General features: G+C 43.5%; 7 protein-coding genes across 7 annotated transcripts in view; 2 read left to right on the top strand and 5 right to left on the bottom strand.

The window, feature by feature from the left end:
• The window catches only part of LOC126562120 (sialin-like), a 293,788-nt gene extending 274,460 nt beyond the window's left edge, over positions 1-19,328 (top strand). Inside the window, exons 2-6 of the mRNA XM_050218543.1 lie at positions 14,778-14,818; positions 17,574-17,748; positions 17,911-18,030; positions 18,110-18,656; positions 18,718-19,328. Coding sequence (XP_050074500.1) covers positions 14,790-14,818; positions 17,574-17,748; positions 17,911-18,030; positions 18,110-18,656; positions 18,718-19,328 — 1,482 coding nt within the window. The 5' untranslated portion in view covers positions 14,778-14,789. The remainder of the gene's footprint in view (positions 1-14,777; positions 14,819-17,573; positions 17,749-17,910; positions 18,031-18,109; positions 18,657-18,717) is intronic.
• LOC126560898 (uncharacterized) overlaps positions 1-19,723 on the bottom strand; it is a 502,800-nt gene that overhangs the window by 117,259 nt on the left and 365,818 nt on the right. The window lies entirely within an intron of this gene.
• LOC126563276 (uncharacterized protein KIAA1143 homolog) overlaps positions 1-19,723 on the bottom strand; it is a 154,216-nt gene that overhangs the window by 93,284 nt on the left and 41,209 nt on the right. The window lies entirely within an intron of this gene.
• The window catches only part of LOC126563403 (U6 snRNA-associated Sm-like protein LSm5), a 168,539-nt gene that overhangs the window by 124,109 nt on the left and 24,707 nt on the right, over positions 1-19,723 (top strand). The window lies entirely within an intron of this gene.
• LOC126561529 (uncharacterized) overlaps positions 1-19,723 on the bottom strand; it is a 123,792-nt gene that overhangs the window by 84,010 nt on the left and 20,059 nt on the right. The gene's annotated exons all lie outside the window — the stretch shown is intronic.
• On the bottom strand, positions 4,003-5,653 carry LOC126562345 (uncharacterized). The gene is made up of 5 exons (XM_050218819.1): positions 5,537-5,653; positions 5,159-5,411; positions 5,000-5,097; positions 4,814-4,939; positions 4,003-4,746 (listed from the first exon to the last, which is right to left on the bottom strand). The coding sequence occupies exons 1-5, from the start codon at positions 5,651-5,653 to the stop codon at positions 4,003-4,005; spliced, it is 1,338 nt and encodes a 445-aa protein (XP_050074776.1).
• Positions 6,624-8,401, bottom strand: LOC126562142 (sialin-like). Its single transcript, XM_050218569.1, has 5 exons — positions 8,366-8,401; positions 8,122-8,296; positions 7,924-8,043; positions 7,311-7,857; positions 6,624-7,216 (listed from the first exon to the last, which is right to left on the bottom strand). Exons 1-5 carry the CDS (start codon positions 8,392-8,394, stop codon positions 6,624-6,626), a joined length of 1,464 nt encoding a protein of 487 aa, XP_050074526.1. The 5' UTR covers positions 8,395-8,401.

Below are 19,723 nucleotides of genomic sequence, written 5' to 3'. Positions count from 1 at the left end.
ACAACACTTTGCTTTCCACTGGGCACTAAGGCGCTGCTTCTAGCAGTAGTCTACACCTTGTCTGGCCTGCTGGACGTTTGCCGAAGTGAGGTCGCACTGTTGCTTCAGCGGAGCGAAATTTACAAACAATCCGTCATTAAGGTAGTTTCCACCTGGCGCACGGTACGGGACCGCACTGGGCGGTCGTCTGTGTGTGATCTGTATCACTTTCTGGGCGTTGAAAAGTACCAGCAATCTAGGGGTTGGGCGGAGGTTGGTCGAAAAAGAGACGGTCAGTGAGGGGGAGGAGAAGAAATGAAATGAAATAAGCAACACAATAGTGTAATGGATAACGGTAAGCTGCAATCACAATTCTCTTGATTTGTAACAATTTGGTGTTTGGTTTTTTGTTGCCTTTTTCGGGAAAACTGGATTGCAATAGAAGCATTCAAAGTATTTACGATAGCAAAGACTTTGTTCAATTTTTGTGACCGGTCAATAAATACAACTGAAGTAAATTAGGAACACTAGAATTGTTTCACTCGATTCGATATGCCTTCGAAGAATTTTCGATTTCTTCTTAATTATTTCACACAAACAAACACACACGCATGTATAAATCAATCAATCAACAACCAATCGATGCTGTAAGCGTTTCGAGATACTTTGCCTGCGTGGTTTGATTTGCGAAGCAAGCGTACGAAACGAAAGACTTCAACCGTCTCCAAGGTAACAGACGACGAACGGACTCCGGGAAGTTGGAGGTTATCTTAACAAGTCACAGGCAACCGTAGGCTTCTTGCACTTTGCACAACATACACAACCACATTCAGCATACAAACACACAACAATCACACACACACACACACACACACACACACACACACATCCATTCGCGTTCGCTTCACATGCGTTGTTTTTTTTTGCCCTTCCAACATCACTCGAAATTTACGTCGTGCGGCAGCAAAGAGAAGCCCAAAATCAAGCAAATGTAGTACAAAAAAAGGCAGTCGCGTCGTGTTGCGTGGTCAGCAAAAAAATCGGTACCGAAAGGGGTTCATGAGGGGACTTGAACCACCGAACCATCGAATATCGAGTTGCTGATACCCGGAGAGACAACTGGACGCTCGCTGGATCAACAAACAACACATACACTGGCTGGTGAGGTGGTGCACTTGAGCCGTCGAAAAGGGAACCCACCTAACCTGCCCGAACTTCTGACCTGCGAGAGGGTGCTTGATGCATAAAACTTACTGTTGCTTTCGTTGCTGATTTATTCTGTGCTTTTTTCTTGTTGTTGTTTTGTCTTCCATTGAAGTAGGATTCTAGTGATAGCTCGTTGGGAAGGTTTCACACTTGGTGGTTTTACCAGTTAGTCAGCACTTTCTCAAACAGGTTATGCTGCTCTCAGTAAACGCTTCAATGACACCTTCCATGAGGTGTTTGGTGTTTGAAGGGCACTCGATGTTGGCAATATTGGAGGTTAACTTCGAAAGGTTGCGAAAGGTTCTGTTTGCTGTCAATTTTCGTATAATCACTACAAAAAAAAACCTAACAACCTACTTTTCAAAAAGACAAATCACTGTTTACAACGCTGCTCATGCTGCCGAAGGAGAGAGGAGCTTCACTTTCATTCACTTGTAAGTTATCATCAATTCTTTCCATCATCCTCGGCACCGGGAACGCAACCACGCCATTGTGTGTGAGTTTTCCTTCACCGTGTATACGCGCGTATATGCAAACCGTGTGGCAGCGGCAACAGCAACGCTAACCGGTTACCACAAACTGAACCGGGGTCAGCATTATTTTTCTCCTCGTCTTACATAGCCCCGCTTGGCATTGCTTACCGCCACAAAACGCACCGCACGTGTGGAACCGATACGGAAAAAGACACGGAAAACCCGCGAGACACACACTGATGAACCGCTCGCACGGAACGAAAGAAACGAACTGGAGACGTTTATTTGTTGGTGCTTGCGTGTGTCTCCCGCGGTTCGCGACCTGGGTTGGGATGCGTTGTTTTTTTTTTTTTTTTTGGTTGTTGCTTCTCATCGACACAGTGGGCGAATGTGGTAGGTGTTTGGTTGTGCGCTTTTATTTGAATTCAAACGTAACCGATTTTTAAAATAAGTTATTCAGATATTATATTGCATTTAAAGTGATAACTTTTCTGTTGCTGATAGCTTTTTTTTTAAATTAATAATTGCTTAAGTTGTGTGAATTTTTAAAAATAAGAAAACAGTGATATCCAGTTTGTACAATTTTTCTTTATGAGATTGGCATTTAAACACAATTTACACAAGCAACGTACAAAATTGTATAAAACATATTTACCGTACCCTACGCCCATTGTGTCCTGGGATGTGGACGTTGCTAGGGCAACATAGGGGATGAACATTGCCGGTCAAAGAGGCTGCGCGAGAGCTGAACGAATGTTTATTACTCTCTTTCTCTCTTTCCCTCTCTTTGAACGAATATTTTTGATGCGTGAACATGAGAGTTGGATGATGACGGTAGACTCATGAACTTGTGCTCATTGGTTCATTCTAGGTTGGTAAATTTATTAAATTTATTACGATAGATACATGAAAAGCAATAACAACACGGCCAGGCCGTTCTATAGAAACAAAACTACACCAACAAAAGAGCATAATTTTGCAAGAGACTTCATTGTTTTATCACACTTAAAAATTATTAGAAATTGAAGAGTAAATAGAATAAAGATTGTTATGCTATTTGCACAATACGCCAGAAAAACATTAAGTAGAGAACATTTATGGTTTTTGTGTTTCATTTAGTTTGAATAAAGACATCAAAGAAACTTGTATAAGAAACTTTTGTTCCAGTTTTCGAATTGTTTTTCTCATAGGGGTAAACCCACGCAGGCAATTTTCCTCGTTTGGCATGGATAGTGTTTTTCATGAAAACTTTCGTTAAGTCTTTATGTGGTCCCTCGCTCACTTGTTTGATGAATTTATGCTTGCTCACGAATACTCAGGTGAGAGGATTTTTTTCTCTCTCATCGAGAGAAACGTTCATCTGTGATGCTCTAAACCAGCATCCAGCATGTCGTGGAGTTTAGGACGTTTCAAAAAATTTCTGCAGGCACCCGGACAAACTGAGTGCTGGGAGTTTGGGTTGATAATGTTATTGCATATTGAATGCATACTAAATTAAATGTTTTTGCGACGAATAACAAAAACTAATCATTAATTAGAATGGTTTACTTCCATTCTCAAGGAATGAAGTCAAATGATTGTAGGAAGGTTTCATTTAAATACATCACAATCATATCTCTTTATAAAATCGGTAACAACCAGAGCACTGTCCTGTTCGTTGCACTAACTTTTACACCTGCCTTAGTGAGTTGTGTTACCCATCACCCCTGTAGAACACTTCCAAAAACTGCAAAAGAAACTTCCCAAACACTGAACTGCATGAGAAATTCCACCCGGCCGAGTGCTCGATTTGCATACAAATGCGCACGCAAAACGATGCCATTTGTAACACGACCCGTTTTTAAAACGATGCTTACCGTGTGCGTCTGCGACAAAACCGAACCCCCTCTCCCTCCAAAAAAGCAAGAAAATGCATTAAACGTGTTGAAATTTAAAATAAATAATAGTTAAAATCACCTAACCTACTCACCTAACCAGGCGTCGTAGAGTAAGGTACGCGTGCCAACTCAAGACAGTAAATGATATGTGACCAAAGTGTGCCATACAAATCACAGGCTGGTTTTAAGGCTCGAAGAATGTGCCGAAAGGGTGGTTTGTTGAAGTAATGCCGGTTCACGAGTTGGGGTCAACGATGGAGTTATGTTGCGATAAATCTGACTGATCAGGGAAGATGATGAGCATGATTTGTGTGAGCCCTATGACGGTCCAGGGGGCGTTACACAATCTTAATGCTTAGGATGTGGTGATAAAGCATAGTGGAATCTTAAGCTAAAAGCCTTCACACGTAAAAGCTAAGTGAAAATAAAGATAAAGACATTAAAAAAAGCACCCATCGTACCTTGTTTTATTTACGGTTGACCGGAGGCACTACTTCATGGCCACACAGAAGCAACTTATCCGGGTTGGTGATTTTGTGCAGTCCACAGTAAGCTTTAAATTTGGTCTTGAGCTCATTATTTTCGTCTCTCAGGCGGGTGCGTTCTTCGCGTAATACAATATTCATCGCTTCTACGCGATTAATTTTGTTCATTAAGGTATCAAACGTATCGTCGTGTTCGGTCTGGTTGTGTTCTTCATCCTGCCTGTACCACTTGGCAGCATATGCCTGATCTTGTTCCGTTTCGTACTGGGTGCAGATAAGACCTACCTTAGCAATTCTTTCACCCCACGCCAAATGTTCCGCGAGCACTTTCTTGAGGTGATGTGTAAAAGAACAGATCCACTTCATACATTGCTGATGTTCATTGTCTAGCTGTTTGTGCTGTTCTTTCAGCAGCTGCAACTTCATCTCGAGCAGCCGACGATAGTTGTGGCGCGTACGCACTTTCCGCCTTCCGCCAATGTCGGTCAGCGCAAGGGTATGCTCGAGCTGGGTCTTCTTCATCTGCAGTACAGCCAACTGACAGCGCCGTTGCTCAATGGCCTGCTGCTCCAGCTCGGTGTAATAAACGAGCCGATTGTACGATTGTTTCCGTTCCGGGTAGAGCACGGTTTGGAAGTAGTCATCTAGCGTTGCCCTAAGTCGCCGGTAGAGGGCACTCATTTCGGCGAACTTTTTGTCGCGAATAATTTCGCACTTTTCCACTTGCTGCGCAAAAAAAAACCGCACAATTCAGTGAAGGTGGATTTTCGGGGAAAAAAGAGCATGTGCTTACCGTGCTTATGTTTTGGTTGTTGCTTTCAAGCAGCCACTCACGATCGGCTAATTCATCCTGCTTCATTTTGGCCAATAGTTGCGCAAGTGAAGCATCCAGCAACTCCATTTGGAAGGTATTGAAGCTCTAAAATAAAAGGAAGCAGGTAAAAGTGTACTGCACAGCAGAGGCTAACGCGAGTGGTACCTCTTTGCTTTCGATTTCTTCACGGAACTCTTGGAGCAGCTTTTTAGTTTCGGTTTCATAGCGCTCTAACATAGTGGCGGTGAGATAGTCCTTAAGACCTGCAAAAATTTAGTAGAATAGCGCTGTAAGCTTTGTCACATAACCAACAACATAACTCACGGATGTAGTAGTCGATGACGGTACGCAAACGAGCAAAACATTTCGTGTGTATTTCTTGAACCTTATCCCGTGCACCAACCAATCGTTGGATGGTTTCATTTTTCCGGTCGAAAACGGTTCCAAAGCATTGCCGCTGTTGTCGCAACTCCTCTGCCAGCTGGTGCGTGTGCACCTGTACGCACAGCGCTTCCCAATCCGCAAAGAACGATTTTTCCGTTTGGAGCGCAAAGTCTTGCTCCCGTTTCAGGTGGTCCTTGAGGTTAATTGATCAGTTAATCATATTTTCTTATCATCACTCAAAAAGTAAATAGCTAACAGGATAATTTATAAACCGGTCTGACTGAGCGGTTGGAACGCCTGCCAAATATTAATACCTACCCGGTACAGTTGATTTTGTGCCTCCCGTGCAGCGGCCTTTTTTGCAAGCAACTTTTCTTGCTTTTTGCGTCTCAGTTCCTCCTGCTTGGCATCGATTTCTGGATCCGTGCTGTCCATACTGGACGAGACGTTAATTTAACCACACCGATTGACAGATGCACCAGGTGGCAGACAAACGCCTACTTTGTGAAGCAATGCTTTTCCTGTGTGAGTGTGTGTCATTAAAACATAAATTTATTCCTTCCAATTTTGCATCTCGTATGAAAGAGTCTTTCGAGAAAAATATCCTGTTGACAGCTGAAAAAAAAAACGACATCGGTTCGATAATTAATTATAAACAGCAAGTAGTTATTAATATTATAAGATAACGTTTTTTCGCCTCTCAGTTCCCTGAGGGATAAGACAAAAAGAAGCATCGATTAGGTGTATGCGATAAGCGATGCACGGATAGCGATAGGAAAGCTGATGATGAACGTTAGTTCCGATGCAATTTTACGGAACTACTCGGTACGGTTTGTATCATCCATCCAGTGGCGGGGACATTGGCGCATAAGGGTTGGTATGATTAGCGAGCTTGCTGATGAGCAGCTTTCGTCAGGCACGGATGATGACCGGAAGGTACAAATAACGCTTGTCGCGCGAGCTTACGGAAATCGGAAATGTGTGCAATTTAGCATACGCAGGAACTATTAGACGAGTAATTTACCTTTTATGTATATTTTTATAGCGCAGCGATGAGGTGCATAACCTTGGAAGGTTGATCCGGAAAATAAAGACTGTGTGTGTGTGTGTGTGCACGTGTTTTTTCTTCTTCTCCAATTTGTAGCCTTAAGTTTCGGAACCGCGTGATGTAGACATTTAAAGCCGAACGTGATCAAGCTGTTAAGTTTGGTGTTGTATTATTGTAGCTGTACTGACGCCTATGACTAAATCCATTTGACATTTCTCAAGACCAGCTCGACGTAGATAAAGCGATTCTAAAATTATCCCAATCATTTCGTGCCCTCGGGCCCCTGCTTGAGTGTTTAAATTACATTTCACTAAATTTCTACCCTTCGCGCCTCATTTTTGATACCGTGTACTCTTGCTAGGGCTTCTGATCGAGCACTAAGCCTTCGTTTGCGTACCCATTCCCGTCATCCTGGCGATGGGTGCGTTCCTTTTCCCGTGCCTCGATCGACCAGGGCTGCAGCTCGCCGGATACACCAAACCAATAGGTGACGCAACCGATCAGATAGATCCCGGCGGCAATGTAGAACACGGTGCGCCACTCGTTCTCGCTCCCGCTCGCCGTAATCTGCCCGGACACGATGGGCGTGAGAATTCCGGCAACGGTAGAGAAGGTGTTGGAAATTCCCATCAGCACGCCAGCACTTTTCGGCGAGAGGTCCAGATGGTTGACGGCGAAACCGCACCAGGCGAAAGCACCACAACCGACGGCGATCGTGATGCAGGCAAGGGTTGGACCGGGTCGCAGGATAAGGGCACCGATGAGCATGAACACGGTTTGCACCAGGAAAGCGCCACAGTTGAAGTACCGGCGTACCTGTGTGGTCGTGAGCCAGCGCCGGATCTGGCAAAGATCGGCCAGATATCCGGCGACGCTAAGCAGCAGGCCCATCACGAGGTACGGTAGAGCCGAAAGGAATCCGGCCGCTTGCAGATCGTAGTTCATCGTGTCTGTCGACGAGAATAGAAAAACGGGGCCACGTTACGTCAGGTAGCATTTGAGGGGGAGGAAGAATAATGAACAATCTATCGCGTTTGGCACAACCTCTCAGGAATGTGGGTAATTGTGTGAGCAGCGTGTAGAATCCCCAATTTTCCGCAAAGCTCGACACGATCAGTGCCCACACGGCTTTCGAAGTGAGAATACCGCGCCAGGGATGTTGCACTTTCTCAACCGGAGCAGCCGAACGTTGCAAGGTGGCAAGAATAAATTCCTTTTCCTTGGTGGTGATGTAGGGATCCGTTTCGGGGGACTTCTTCACGATCAGCATCCACGCCACAAACCAGAGACATCCGAATGCACCAAGAATGTAGAATACCCACTCCCAACCGAGCGTGTCCGCTAGCACACCGCTCAGCAGCATGGATGCGACGGTTCCGGTAAACACGCCGGAAAAAGCGATCGTAGCCATGCGCGATCGTTCACTCGGTGGGGCCCAGTTGGACCAGATTGCGTGGATGCACGGGAAGGTTACTCCCTCGAAAAATCCTTCAATTGCACGTACCGCGATCAGCCAGCCGAAGCCACCGTGAGCAGCGAGAGGTGTTAGGAGTGTCAGTGCAGCTGTCACACCAACTCCAACACCAAACACCTGTGGATGAGAAGAGGGAACCTTTTTGTGAGACAATCTTTGGATTCGGAGGATTAGGAAACGTACGTAGTTTCCACCGAGTGCGTTGGAGATGTAGCCACCAACAAGCTGTGTGAAGATGTAGCCATAGAAAAAGGAACTCAGAATGTATCCTTTGGTTGTGGAGTTCCAGTCAAATTCTTGTTCCTACAATCACATAAGGCTAGTTGAGAAGAATTCAATTGTCGCACAAAAAGCAGATATCATTATTCCTCCCTAACTCACATAACTGACTGTTCCGTTCGGGTGTTCTATGGTACGATTCTCCGTCATCGCAACTATCGCAACACTAAGATTTACGCGCAGCGAGTATACGTTAAAGAATCCGAAGAATGCCAAAAACACCAGCACATACCGTCGCCGTCTCCAGAACATCCACATAGGCGCATCGATTCCATCACTATTTCGTGCACGGGAATAGAGTAAAACATGTTCGATAAGATTGAGACCAAAACAATCCGCCACCTACCTTAACTTGCTACTTTCCGTAGCATCCATTGCCGGGTGTATGAGATCAGTTCGCACCGCCACGAAAGCAAAACCACTTGCGCCGTTGCGTTGTGCGTACCGTCCGATGGGCCAGTACGTAATGAAGCGTTGTAAAAATTAGTCAACCCGAACCGAACGGACAGCGAGAATGGGAGAGATTGTTTATGCATAGGTATTAAGCGTGTACAATCGACCATTTAACCCTGTGTTCACAGTGACATTGCATTGTCGTGTGGCTTACATCCTGGCGCGCCCCCTCGAAATAATGCTGCCTGTATCTGAGAAAGGTTCGTGCTGATAATACGCTTATGGAGCAGCTTGTTATCATGGTGCTTGCATGTGTGAAAGCATCAGGCAAAGTACGATTGTGCTGGACATTATGCACAGTGATCTGATGTATCGTTGTTTTGTTGTAAAATGGCGATATTTCTGGCATCGTTTTGGTTTGTAAAGGGTTAAGAAAGAGAAAACGCGGAAGAATTTAAGCAGAGCTGACTATTCAGCTACATGTAAAACGAAGTCAAGGAAAACCAGTAATGGCATGCCAAAATCTCCCAAGTTTGTGGAACCAAAGCAAAAGAGAGAGAGAGAGAGAAGAGCTCAAGATGCTTTGTTTTATTAATAGAAGTAGAAAAAACGTCGTAGTAAGAGGATCATTCCTCCGTAGTAAGGAGTGATTATCTCACTGCGTAGTATCCATAAGTCTAGTAAGTCATTCGATGGCCGACATGACTCAGCAAGGCCATTAAGCTTAAGAGAAGAAGAATAGAGACGCATGAAAAGAAAATATTTCTTCTCATCATTTTACAAAATCAGAGAATCTCCGAACTCACCAGAAGTATCGGCGAATCTTGGAAGAAAAATGGATGTAACCGGATGCCAACTTCATAAGACGATGGAAAATGATTACACAAACAGGCGTCCCAGGCGACGCGATTTTCCTCATTAACATGCGGCAATCGCTGCAAGCGCCCGGAAAACGTCACCTCTCAACGGCTTCATTAATGTGTCAAGGAAGCAGCTCCTGTTTGCAAAGAACATTGCATCAACTCCAGTCCAGTCCCAGTTAGTTAATCAAATGAACCATTTATGGGCATGATTAGTTAATCCATCTGAAATCATGCTCATACAGCTATCCGGTGCCACCGTGCAAGCTCAACAGCCTTGATAGGAGGTGCGTCCAGTGAAGTTCATTAGATGAAAGCTTCCATCAACGCGGATACTTTCCGATGTGCGCTGCAAGTGCCTGCAAGATAGTTTGCCCCCCCCTGAGTCAAGTGAAAAACAAACTTCCAATGTCGTTAATGGTACGTTTAAGTGAAACCGTTTTTTCCTCCTCGTCAATGGGACTTGTTGAATCGGTGCGTAACTGAGACAGTGATGAGGGGTTATGCATCGGAAAAGGGACAACCCGGGTCCCGATTCTTTGCTGCAGGTGATGAATCTGTCGGGCTTGTTGGTTTTCCCTGTGCTTCGAACCCCATTTCCCCTCCATGCATCCATCCATGCTGGACATGACGTGAACGCGATGTAACGCGAAAGCGGAAAACAAAACATAAGCAAACACACGTGATCTTTAGCGATTAAACTGGTTTCTAGGCCGGTTTCTAGCCCTGTGGGGTTCGATGTGGTGTTTTCTCACTTCTTTTTTTGTATTTAATTTAATTTCACCCGTTCGTACGGCAAAGCTAAGGAAGAAAGTAAAAGTGTCCTCTGATCGTTGTTAAACGGATTGTGGAGTAGATGATAAGCGAGTTACGGTAAATGAAAGGTGAACTTGAAGTGAAATGTACGATGTTTATGAGGAAGATGGAATAGTATTGGCATCCGTTTGTTACTTTGCAGGTTAACAAGAGGTTTTCATAAAAATAGCAAGTTGTTAAAAATGGTTCTGTTTGACATAAGCTAATATTATAGAAGGATGAACATCATGAAACAATTAGATGCCTTGGCACGTCGATGGAATATGGATGGACATATATATATATATATATATATATATATATATATATATATATATATATATATATATATATATATATATATATATATATATATATATATATATATATGTATTTTTATTTCGTAATGACGGCCAGGCCGTATTCCTTAAAATCTAATATTATACCTAGCTTAACAATTCATCAAACTTATATCCTATTTTGAGGGTAGACATTTCCTTATTGCATGTAAAAATTTATAGAATATACAAAAAAAAATTACCATCTTTTAAATACCTTTTAAATTAAAAGGGCCTGATGATGTAGGTGACAGTGGCGCCGGCCTTAAAAAGGCAGGACCGGGATTCAAATACCATCCGGAACGTCCCTCCGTAGTGAGGACTGTCTATCCAACTACGTGGTATCGGCTAGCCTAGTAAGCCATTTCGATGTCCTGCGTAACCAAGAAGGTCATTAAGCGTTGAGAAGAAGAAGAATTTCCCTAGCGTTTTTTTATGCGTTGTATTAAACATAGACATGACAATACGGCACTGGACCGTAATAATAAATTGTAAATAAATAAATATTACACCTAGACAACTGCGCCATCAAACTTCCTAATCACACTTCTATCTTCTTTGCCGAAGCTATAGCCATCCAACTAGCCACCGACGAAGGACTAAAGACCGATCGACCGAACCTCATCTTCAACGACAGTGCCAATGGCCGCCCTGAAATACGGCACCTCCAAAGATCCACAAATTCAGCTCTAAGATCCCTTACCTCAGTCCCCGACGATCGTTTTCTGCTGGATTCCGGGTCATACCGGAATCAACGGAAACGAATCAGCTCCGTCTGGCCAACAGAGGTCGGCTACGTACAACAGAAACGCACCACACTCTTTCTCGCCGAGATGCCAACCGTTTTACCAACAAGTACGGTGGTCCTTACCTTACGGTGGTGCGCGCAGATGTGTTGGATCCAAGGATCTGCATGGATTGACCACCGGCACAGATCTTGGTGGAAGTAGCAAATATGTATATCATAGTCTCCCGACAATGGAACGCCACCTGACACCACCTAGCCCTCAGCAATAAATTCCACCCACCGTAGCACTCCACCGCATCATGGGAATATATCGAATCCAGCCACCATTAACTATTAACACCATTAACACCATTCCTATTTTGCCTTCAAATAGGACATACACCGCCTGACCCATTCCTATCTACTAAAAAAATCCGGTCCTCCACTCTGCAGCTTATGTAGCGTGGACATCACCGTCCGCCACATCATTATCGATTGCAATTGATACACTACACACCGAGCCACCTGACAAACTGCATCAGAACCGCCTTATAAGATTCTTGCGCATCGGCAAATTATATGGAGAAAATTAAGCAAAAAATTTTTCCTTGCTTTGCAACAGCTACAAATAATAGATTTGGCACTCGCAATAGTTTTGTTATATTATAAAATAATTTTTGTATACAGTAGAGAGACTTATGAGACTACAGAGAATCAACCGACGAAATTTAGCTTTATTAAATTAAAATGCTTTGCTTTGTCATCCTTAATTCCTAACATTTCCTTTATATGTTTTACCCTTGTTGTGTAAGCAATAATTTTTGAAAATTAAATTATTTGTTGATTATTTAATATATTTTTTAGCTCAGAGCCGTCATACTAAAATAAATAAATAAATAAGTTTTTACATAACCCGAAATAATGCAGAAGACAACGAGGAAATGCCTTGAGAAATTTGTACAAAATCAGCTCAAGAAGAGCTGACAATACGGTATCGAACGCTTAAACTATATGAATAAATAAAGTTTGTACATATTCTGCTTCTGTTTTGTGATATCCCGAGCATTGATTATATTTGACTGAAAATATTAGTTGTTCATGTGCTCGTTAAAAATGTTTATAATTTCATTCAGAAGCTCTTCATATAAGCCAACTGAACAGCTGCTGGGACCCTCGACTCCGAGCTGAACGAATTGCTTTGATGTATTTGGTGGATCTAACAGCTGTTTCGTTTAGGGGCCTCGCCTTTGGGGCCTCATTAGATGTGGAAGTAATTTAAATTATTCTTTATTTCTCTTTTATTTTAAATCTCTTTACGCTGGGAGGATTTTACAATAATCAACTCAGCTACAAATGAATAGACTACAGTATTTTTTTCCCTATGAAAACAGTGCGACGAGATGCTGACAACGCTTATTTTTTCTGTCCCATCCCTTAGTCATGTACAGTTTGATGAGTTAATGCCTCAGCACACTAACAGCAACTGCGTATGAACGAGACCCGACTATCGTGTCACATCAAACCAATAACACTCATCTGATAGCAGACAGAATGGAATCCAGTTTGTACAGCAGGAGAAGAATGTGGCCACTTTTTTTGAACGTTCCATCAAGTCGGGCCTTTTTTCATTGATTTCCGTTCGTTCCAGGAAAAAAAAAAAACAAAAACGAACAAATCTCCACACGAAGAGAATAAACTCCCCCACACAAAGCTGATATGCGGTATCTACGTAAGACACTATCACGGGTCAGCGTTTCAAATCCTCCAACCCCATGTTGCAGCGGCTTATCAAAACGAAAACAAATGAATTACCGGCGAAACGGTTGTCAATTTGCGAACGGCTGATGATGGGCAATAACAATGGGATGAGGACTGTAAAGATAAACGTCTGGCCGGAGATGTTGGGAGGTATGCGCCTGTGCCGTCTGGTACGTCATTTGTGGGGGTCGGAAGTTTACGGCCTCAACGATGTTTGAACAGTACGTGATATAACCTGTTGCTGTAGTCTGAGTTCTTAGTACTTGCATGCAAACAAACCGTAAGAATGTAATATTCGTTTTTGTTTTTGCAGTAATGATATCGTTTGGAGGTCAACGGTGTACTTAGCATTTGCCGATGGAATGCAACGAATAAATCAAGCATTGCTCTAGTAGCATTATTTGTTGACTGATGTTGTGATCTGTGAGAGGAGAGTGAAATTACGATGCTTCTGCGTGGGACGATTTCAGTCAATGAAGTCAAGCATGATAACGATGCTATCTGTGAAAATGATCGTCGTCGATTTCTTGCCATCATCCCTCGGCTGGTGGAGAAGAAGTTCATCATCTTCACCTTCAAACTAAATTTGACGCTAATGGAACTAGGGTCGGGCCACCGATTGTTGTTATGGTAAACCGTTGTACACATAAACTTGGTTGTGTCTAGAACTCTTTGCGAGGAAATAATATTAGCTCTAGTGCTTTGAAGAGCAAAACACCGGTTGCTAATAGTTTCACGATTGGAGAGATACCGATGCGTGAGGTATTAATTTTGGAACACTACTTTACACTGTCTCAAGCGTCTCAGTTTGTGCACAGTTTTTGGGGAACATCGGTGACACATGAAGGAAGGGGAATTATTGAACACGTGTGACCAGCTATAATCTTTTTCGACGTCTTGCTTGAATCCTGTCACCGGTAGGAGTTATCTTTCCCTACCAACAGCACCAAGATATCTCCCTTTACGACTACGAGTCCTACGGCCGGCACGAGCAGTAACGACTGTGGAAGCAATCTCAAGAGAGCAACTGATGAAACACGATAAGCCGAATTGCGTTTGGCACGGCGGGCGCGAGGAAATGCGAAACGAGGAAGCTCCAACGAACTAAACGAACCAACAGTGTTCTCGGATAATGTGGCGCGATGATGGCAAGGCCGGGTGATGAGTGCGGTGGGCGCTTCAATTTGATGATAATGACACCTACAATTTACCGATGCGAAACAGCGTACGTACCGTACCGAACTGGGCCGAACTGAGCATCAGCGCCGTACGGGTTCGCGGCACCATCGGCCCAACAAGCGTCCGTCAGTTAGAGGCGCGTGGTCAACTGGAACGGCTGCGTTATTCTCGGTGTGTGAGACAGGCGTGTTGGACGGTTCAATCTCCCGTGTGCTGGAACTCCACGGGCTTGCGAAATCCATCCACTTTCGCAAATAAAAACACATTCGGGAAACCAGTTCTGCAGTGGCTCTGTGGAACGGAGCAACAGTTTGCTTTCGATTGTGGCGCTTGCCCCTCTTTTTTGTGGCTGTTTTGGTTGAGGTGTGTGCGTGTGGTGGAGCGAAGAAACTGGACCGTGTCCCAGCGTATAGTTTCCAGTTTGTGATCCATACCGGAGGTGATCGGTGCGTTATTTTGGTCAGCGAAGTCAGCTGGAAGAAACAGTTGTAGTGTTGTATCCTGTTGGCATCTTCACTAGTGATTGAACAAAACTCAGCCATAGCAAGGGCGAAAGCAAGGAATCGATAAATCTTTGTATCCTTCCTGCCAACAAGTGTGTGCCCTAAAGTCTAATGGCAAACAGGGTGGTTGCTGTGTAAGATACTTACTCGACGGCAAATCTTCAAATAACAAAAGACATTCCATCTGGCGACGGTTCACACACAGCAGCGACCCATCATGGACACTAAGCCGAGCAGTAAAGTAAGGTAAGTCCAAGAAAATGTCGTCCGGCCGAGTGTTTATTGTGCCCAGTTTTATTGTTACAACGAAAGTGTAAGAATACCGTACTCTCAATCTTACGAAGCTTAACTACCATGGCAACGGAAAGTGAAAGGAATGAGACCGTAACCGGTACCGGCAGCCAGGAATGTTGATAAATGCATACACTTGGTAGGCTTGGTACCCAGGCGAGCGCCTTAATAGCTTCCGCCAGCGGTTCTGGTGGGGAGGGACAGATTAACGTAACTTAAGGTCGTTTGGTTTTCACACCCAGCATTACAAACGGTACATTGTCATCTGAAATCACTTTCGTTTTCATTCTCACTCCCGGACCCGAACGACTATGGGTCAAATGTGAGCCGTTGCACAGTTCTCGTGCTACCGCACGGGGTTTTACTTTTCAGTGGGTCAAGTTCAAACACCGAAGAGGATTACCTCGTCCGTCGATGAAGATGCACAGGGTCGGCAACCATGGCAACCGGGCAGATCAGTATGCAACGCGCTGCGTGATGTGAAGGTCGACGCAATAAAAAGTGTTGGCTAGTTGTGGAATTAGAGGGCTTTCGGATGCAAGCGTAACGATAAAAGCGAAACTGTCGTTGCTAGTGACCGAAGCAAAACCAAGCATACTTGGAAGGAAATGGCCGATTGAGCCGGCTTATCTCCGGGTGGGATGGGTTGCGGAGTGAGATTTGTTTGATCAATTTACCCATGTAGCAATTAAGTGGTTTAATTGGTTGCTTCGAAATCACAAAGAGTGAGAAGAAGATTTGTTTATTATTATTGTATTATTGTATTGTTATTTAGTTGACTTTTGAATCTGGGTTCGATAATATGCTGTTGGTTTTGATTATTTTATTATTTTCTATTTCGACGACTAAAGTCCAGCAAGGTTGGAATGCTTAAGCATTCACTTTTCTTTCCACTTGAATGAAATCACGTGTTGAAGTTGTTTCATTCTTTCCTATTAGACATCAAGATTTATTTATTTCTCGCCCTCTCTTTCCACTTTCTCCCTCTTATCGATCCATTTACTGAAAATAGTAAGCTTTTAAATGAGCAAAAAAAAAAAAAACAGCTTATCTTAATTAAACATTACTTCCGTGCGCCCGATAACGCACATTGCCCATCAATAAAGCGAGATTAAGTGAAGTCTTAAGCGCTGTCAACACACCAATCAACTTAAAAAATTATGAGCACCAATTGCACAGAATTGTCCAGATATAATTTCACTTCACAACTTCAAACGGGCGCAGGGGATTAACGGGGGAGATGTCACCTGGCGCGTGGAACCTAGCGCCCGATAAGCCCGATAATGTGTTCTGCACTTTATACCGTTTCTATTTATTTTGAATTTTGGTGAGAATGTTTTTAAACAATCGATACTACTGCGCTACGGTTCAATGGTGTTGCTGATAATGTTTTTTTTTTCCCTATCTACGCTTTGCGCCATCTCAATCAAAGTGAGCTGTCAGTATGACATGTGCTATGGTACTTTAGATGTTCGTGGGGTAGTACGAGAGAGAGTGGGTTGTTCCAGGTGCAGTTCCTTGATAAGTGCACCTTCATGGTGGGTAACGAGTTGCAAATAGAGTAGTGCTGCGACATGCAACCGGCATTACACTAGGTGGGAATGTGGTCGAAATGGAAGGGTTTCAAATTGAATGATACGAAGAAAGTATGCGTATCATGACTATCAGCCTGCAACAAGGGAAAATGACTTTCTGTAATAAGAAGAATGTTGCTTTAAATCTAAAAAAGTTTGTCTTCAGATAATAGGACGAAGTCTTTAGTTCTTGTGGCTCTCTGAAGATGAGGACGATCGTAGAAAGACCAGTTTTACTGGTATTGATTACAAACACAAACTAATGCTGATTTTTGTTTATGAATCGATGGTAAACATTTTAACGTTTACCATCCATTCTTAAGCAGAAATCATCATAGGTTTTGTACTGTTCATTCATGTGTCTATTTCATTTTCTTTTCTTTGATATTTTAGACCATATTCGTAATAAGTCTTTGGATAGTGCTTACTTTGAACTTATGCTTAATATGATGGTTTAATACCGTATCGTCAAGCTGTTTATTATATTTGGCTTATTAATTGTGCCCTAACTATAAATTTTCCTATAAATGTTAGATGTTCGATCATATTATTTTATTAAAAATATTTATGTTACATATGCTTTTTCCAATTTCAGATAGGTTTAGGTTTTGGTGATTTGGGCAATATCAGGAGTTTATTTTTATTGAAATCTTAGTACTATGTTTCGCGGAAAAAAAATTCAAAAATTCATTACTAAACTTATTACCGGATGTAAAGATAATTCAATTTTATCAAGGAGCAAACTTATTACCAAACAAATTAAAACAAGATTTAATCTTCATATTGTAATCAAGATAAGATGAATCATCCTCTTTCGGCTCATTTTAAGTTTGCTAAATCTCAAAGCAAACATCTTTGAAACTGTCATGATTCAGCCCCGGCAAACGATGCACACACTGCTTGCAACGAGATTTATGTGGTTGAAGTTCATCCCGTGGTGCAGTTCTATTTTTAGTGCCTACAGCGGCACCACGCGCTGACGCAGTCCGGAATGCCTAGCCTGGAAGTGATTATCCATCATTCCCATCGACCACATCATCCTTATATACGCCACAGAGCACTCCACTCAAACTTCTCACTTAACTCTGTTTTGATGTGCTTTATTTTCTTCTCTATTTTCTTTCCACATTCACCAGCGATGGCATCGATGCTCCTTTGTGGATGTTTTGGAAGCGACGACGCTACATTGTGGTGTTTATGGCATTTCTTGGTTTCTTCAACGTCTACTCGCTGCGGGTAAACCTAAGTGTGGCGATCGTTGCGATGACTGAGAATCGGACCGTACATTACGACAACGGAACCGTCGGATACGTAAGTTATCGGAAATCTCAATCGAAGAAACTTTGCTTTCGCAGTTTTATTATCCTTGCGCCCTAATTGCACGCTGGCACCCGTGTCATCCTACGCAACGAGCAAGATTGCATGTTGGTGGTTGTGTTATTCATGCCTTTTCTCTGGCCAACTGATTTCCAGGAGCAATACTTTGATTGGAGCTCTAGTCTGCAGGGTTACGTGCTGAGTTCGTTCTTCTACGGCTACATCCTGACGCCGTTTCTGGGTGGATTTATCTCGAACCGATTCGGCGGCAATTATGTAAGTTTTGTTTGAGTGTCTGTGTGTTTGTGTACGCGTGAAACTAATGAAAACATTTGTCTGATGGCACTTGCGACAGGTGTTTGGTGTTGGTATTGGAACGACCGCTGTCCTGACGCTATTGACACCATTAGCTGCGAAAGCTGGAGTAGCGGTCCTGCTGGCGGTTCGTATTGTGGAAGGCATTTTCGAGGGTGTAACGTTCCCCTGCATCCATGCCGTGTGGTCTCGTTGGGCACCGCCAACCGAACGATCGCGCATGGCTTCGATCGCATTTGCTGGAAATTACGCTGGAACGGTTGTGGCGATGCCAATGAGTGGAATTTTGGCCAATGCTTGGGGTTGGGAGAGTGTGTTTTACGTGTTTGGTGTTATTGGCTGTATCTGGTTCCTTGCGTGGATGTTCTTCGTCAAGACGTCGCCCGAGGTGGACAAGTGGATTAGCCAGCGGGAGAAAGAGTTCATACTGGAGTCGTTGGGCCGCACGGAGGGTGATCAGGAGAAGGTGAAGCATCCGTGGAAGGGTATTCTGACTTCGGTGGCAGTTTGGTCGCTGGTTGTGTCACATTTTTCGGAGAACTGGGGCTTCTACACACTACTCACACAGCTTCCCACGTTTTTGAAAGGTAAGATAATTCCTTGTGAAGCGTAGTGACATTCTAATTAATTTTTTTCCAATTTCTTCAGATGCCATGCATTTCGAACTGGAGAAGACAGGATTTGTGTCAGCCGTTCCGTACCTGGTGATGGGTATCCTTCTGTTCGTGGCGGGTTATCTTGCCGACTGGTGCCAAGTGAAGGGATACCTCACTACAACTCAGGTCCGTCGATACTTCAACTGTGGCGCCTTCCTTGCTCAAACCGTGTTCATGATCATCGGAGCGTTTATCCTCGAGCCTGGACCAACCATCACCTGTATCACGATCGCTGTCGGTTTGGGAGCGTTTGCATGGTCCGGATTTGCAGTAAACCATCTGGATCTTTCACCCAAGAGTGCTGGCGTGCTGATGGGCATCTCGAACACGTTTGCCACCATCCCAGGCATCGTGAGTCCCATCATCACCGGATACATCACCTCGAACAAGAGTGACAACGAATGGAAAACTGTGTTCTACATTGCGGCAGGCATCTATCTGGTCGGGTGCGTCATTTACTGGTTCGGCGTATCGGGTGAGTTACAGCCCTGGTCGATTGAGGCACAGGAACGGCGGGAGCAGGAAAAGCAGGAAAAACAATTATCGAAACCTATCGAAAGTCTTGCCTACACGAACAAAGTGAGCATGGAGGATGAGATGTAAGGAGTAAGATGGATGGCTGTGAGATAAGGAACCATACAGAAGAAAAAAAACCCGTCAATAACTGTAATCGATGTTATAATGTAGATGCTTTAAGCACCTGCAATGGAGCCGGTATCTGGCTCGAAAAACTCCACTACTTGCGAAGAATGGTAAAAGGGCTTGAAAAATTACGTCGAAATAATGCGCTTTAAGCGATCTAGCTGGAAGCGATAAATAGCTCGCTTTTTGAGTAAAATAAATAATCATGTGTAAAATAATGTATGTGAATAAAATAAACTAAGTGTTTAAAATGTGATTAAACCGAAGTGAGCCTCGTTTATGAAGCGTTTGAGAGAAAATTTGCAAACAAACTTGCACGCAATGTTCCATGTTGCATACTATCCAATTTTCATTGC

Source organism: Anopheles maculipalpis, chromosome 3RL, assembly GCF_943734695.1.
Source record: "Anopheles maculipalpis chromosome 3RL, idAnoMacuDA_375_x, whole genome shotgun sequence".
In the NCBI taxonomy this organism is placed as follows: Eukaryota; Metazoa; Arthropoda; class Insecta; order Diptera; family Culicidae; genus Anopheles; species Anopheles maculipalpis.
Note: the sequence above shows the minus strand (reverse complement) of the source record. Positions and strands in the feature narration are given on the sequence as shown.

What these genes read in the sequence shown, in the direction of transcription:
- LOC126562345 (XM_050218819.1), bottom strand. Translation starts at nt 5,653, where the DNA reads ATGGACAGCACGGATCCAGAAATCGATGCCAAGCAGGAGGAACTGAGA. An exon ending in CGTCATCGACTACTACATCC is followed by an intron (nt 5,098 to 5,158) that starts GTGAGTTATGTT and finishes AAATTTTTGCAG; the next exon opens with GTCTTAAGGACTATCTCACC. An exon ending in AAGAAATCGAAAGCAAAGAG is followed by an intron (nt 4,940 to 4,999) that starts GTACCACTCGCG and finishes CTTTTATTTTAG; the next exon opens with AGCTTCAATACCTTCCAAAT.
- LOC126562142 (XM_050218569.1), bottom strand. Translation starts at nt 8,394, where the DNA reads ATGGATGCTACGGAAAGTAGCAAGTTAAG. An exon ending in ACGGAAAGTAGCAAGTTAAG is followed by an intron (nt 8,297 to 8,365) that starts GTAGGTGGCGGA and finishes TGCACGAAATAG; the next exon opens with TGATGGAATCGATGCGCCTA. An exon ending in ATTACCCACATTCCTGAGAG is followed by an intron (nt 7,217 to 7,310) that starts GTTGTGCCAAAC and finishes TCTCGTCGACAG; the next exon opens with ACACGATGAACTACGATCTG.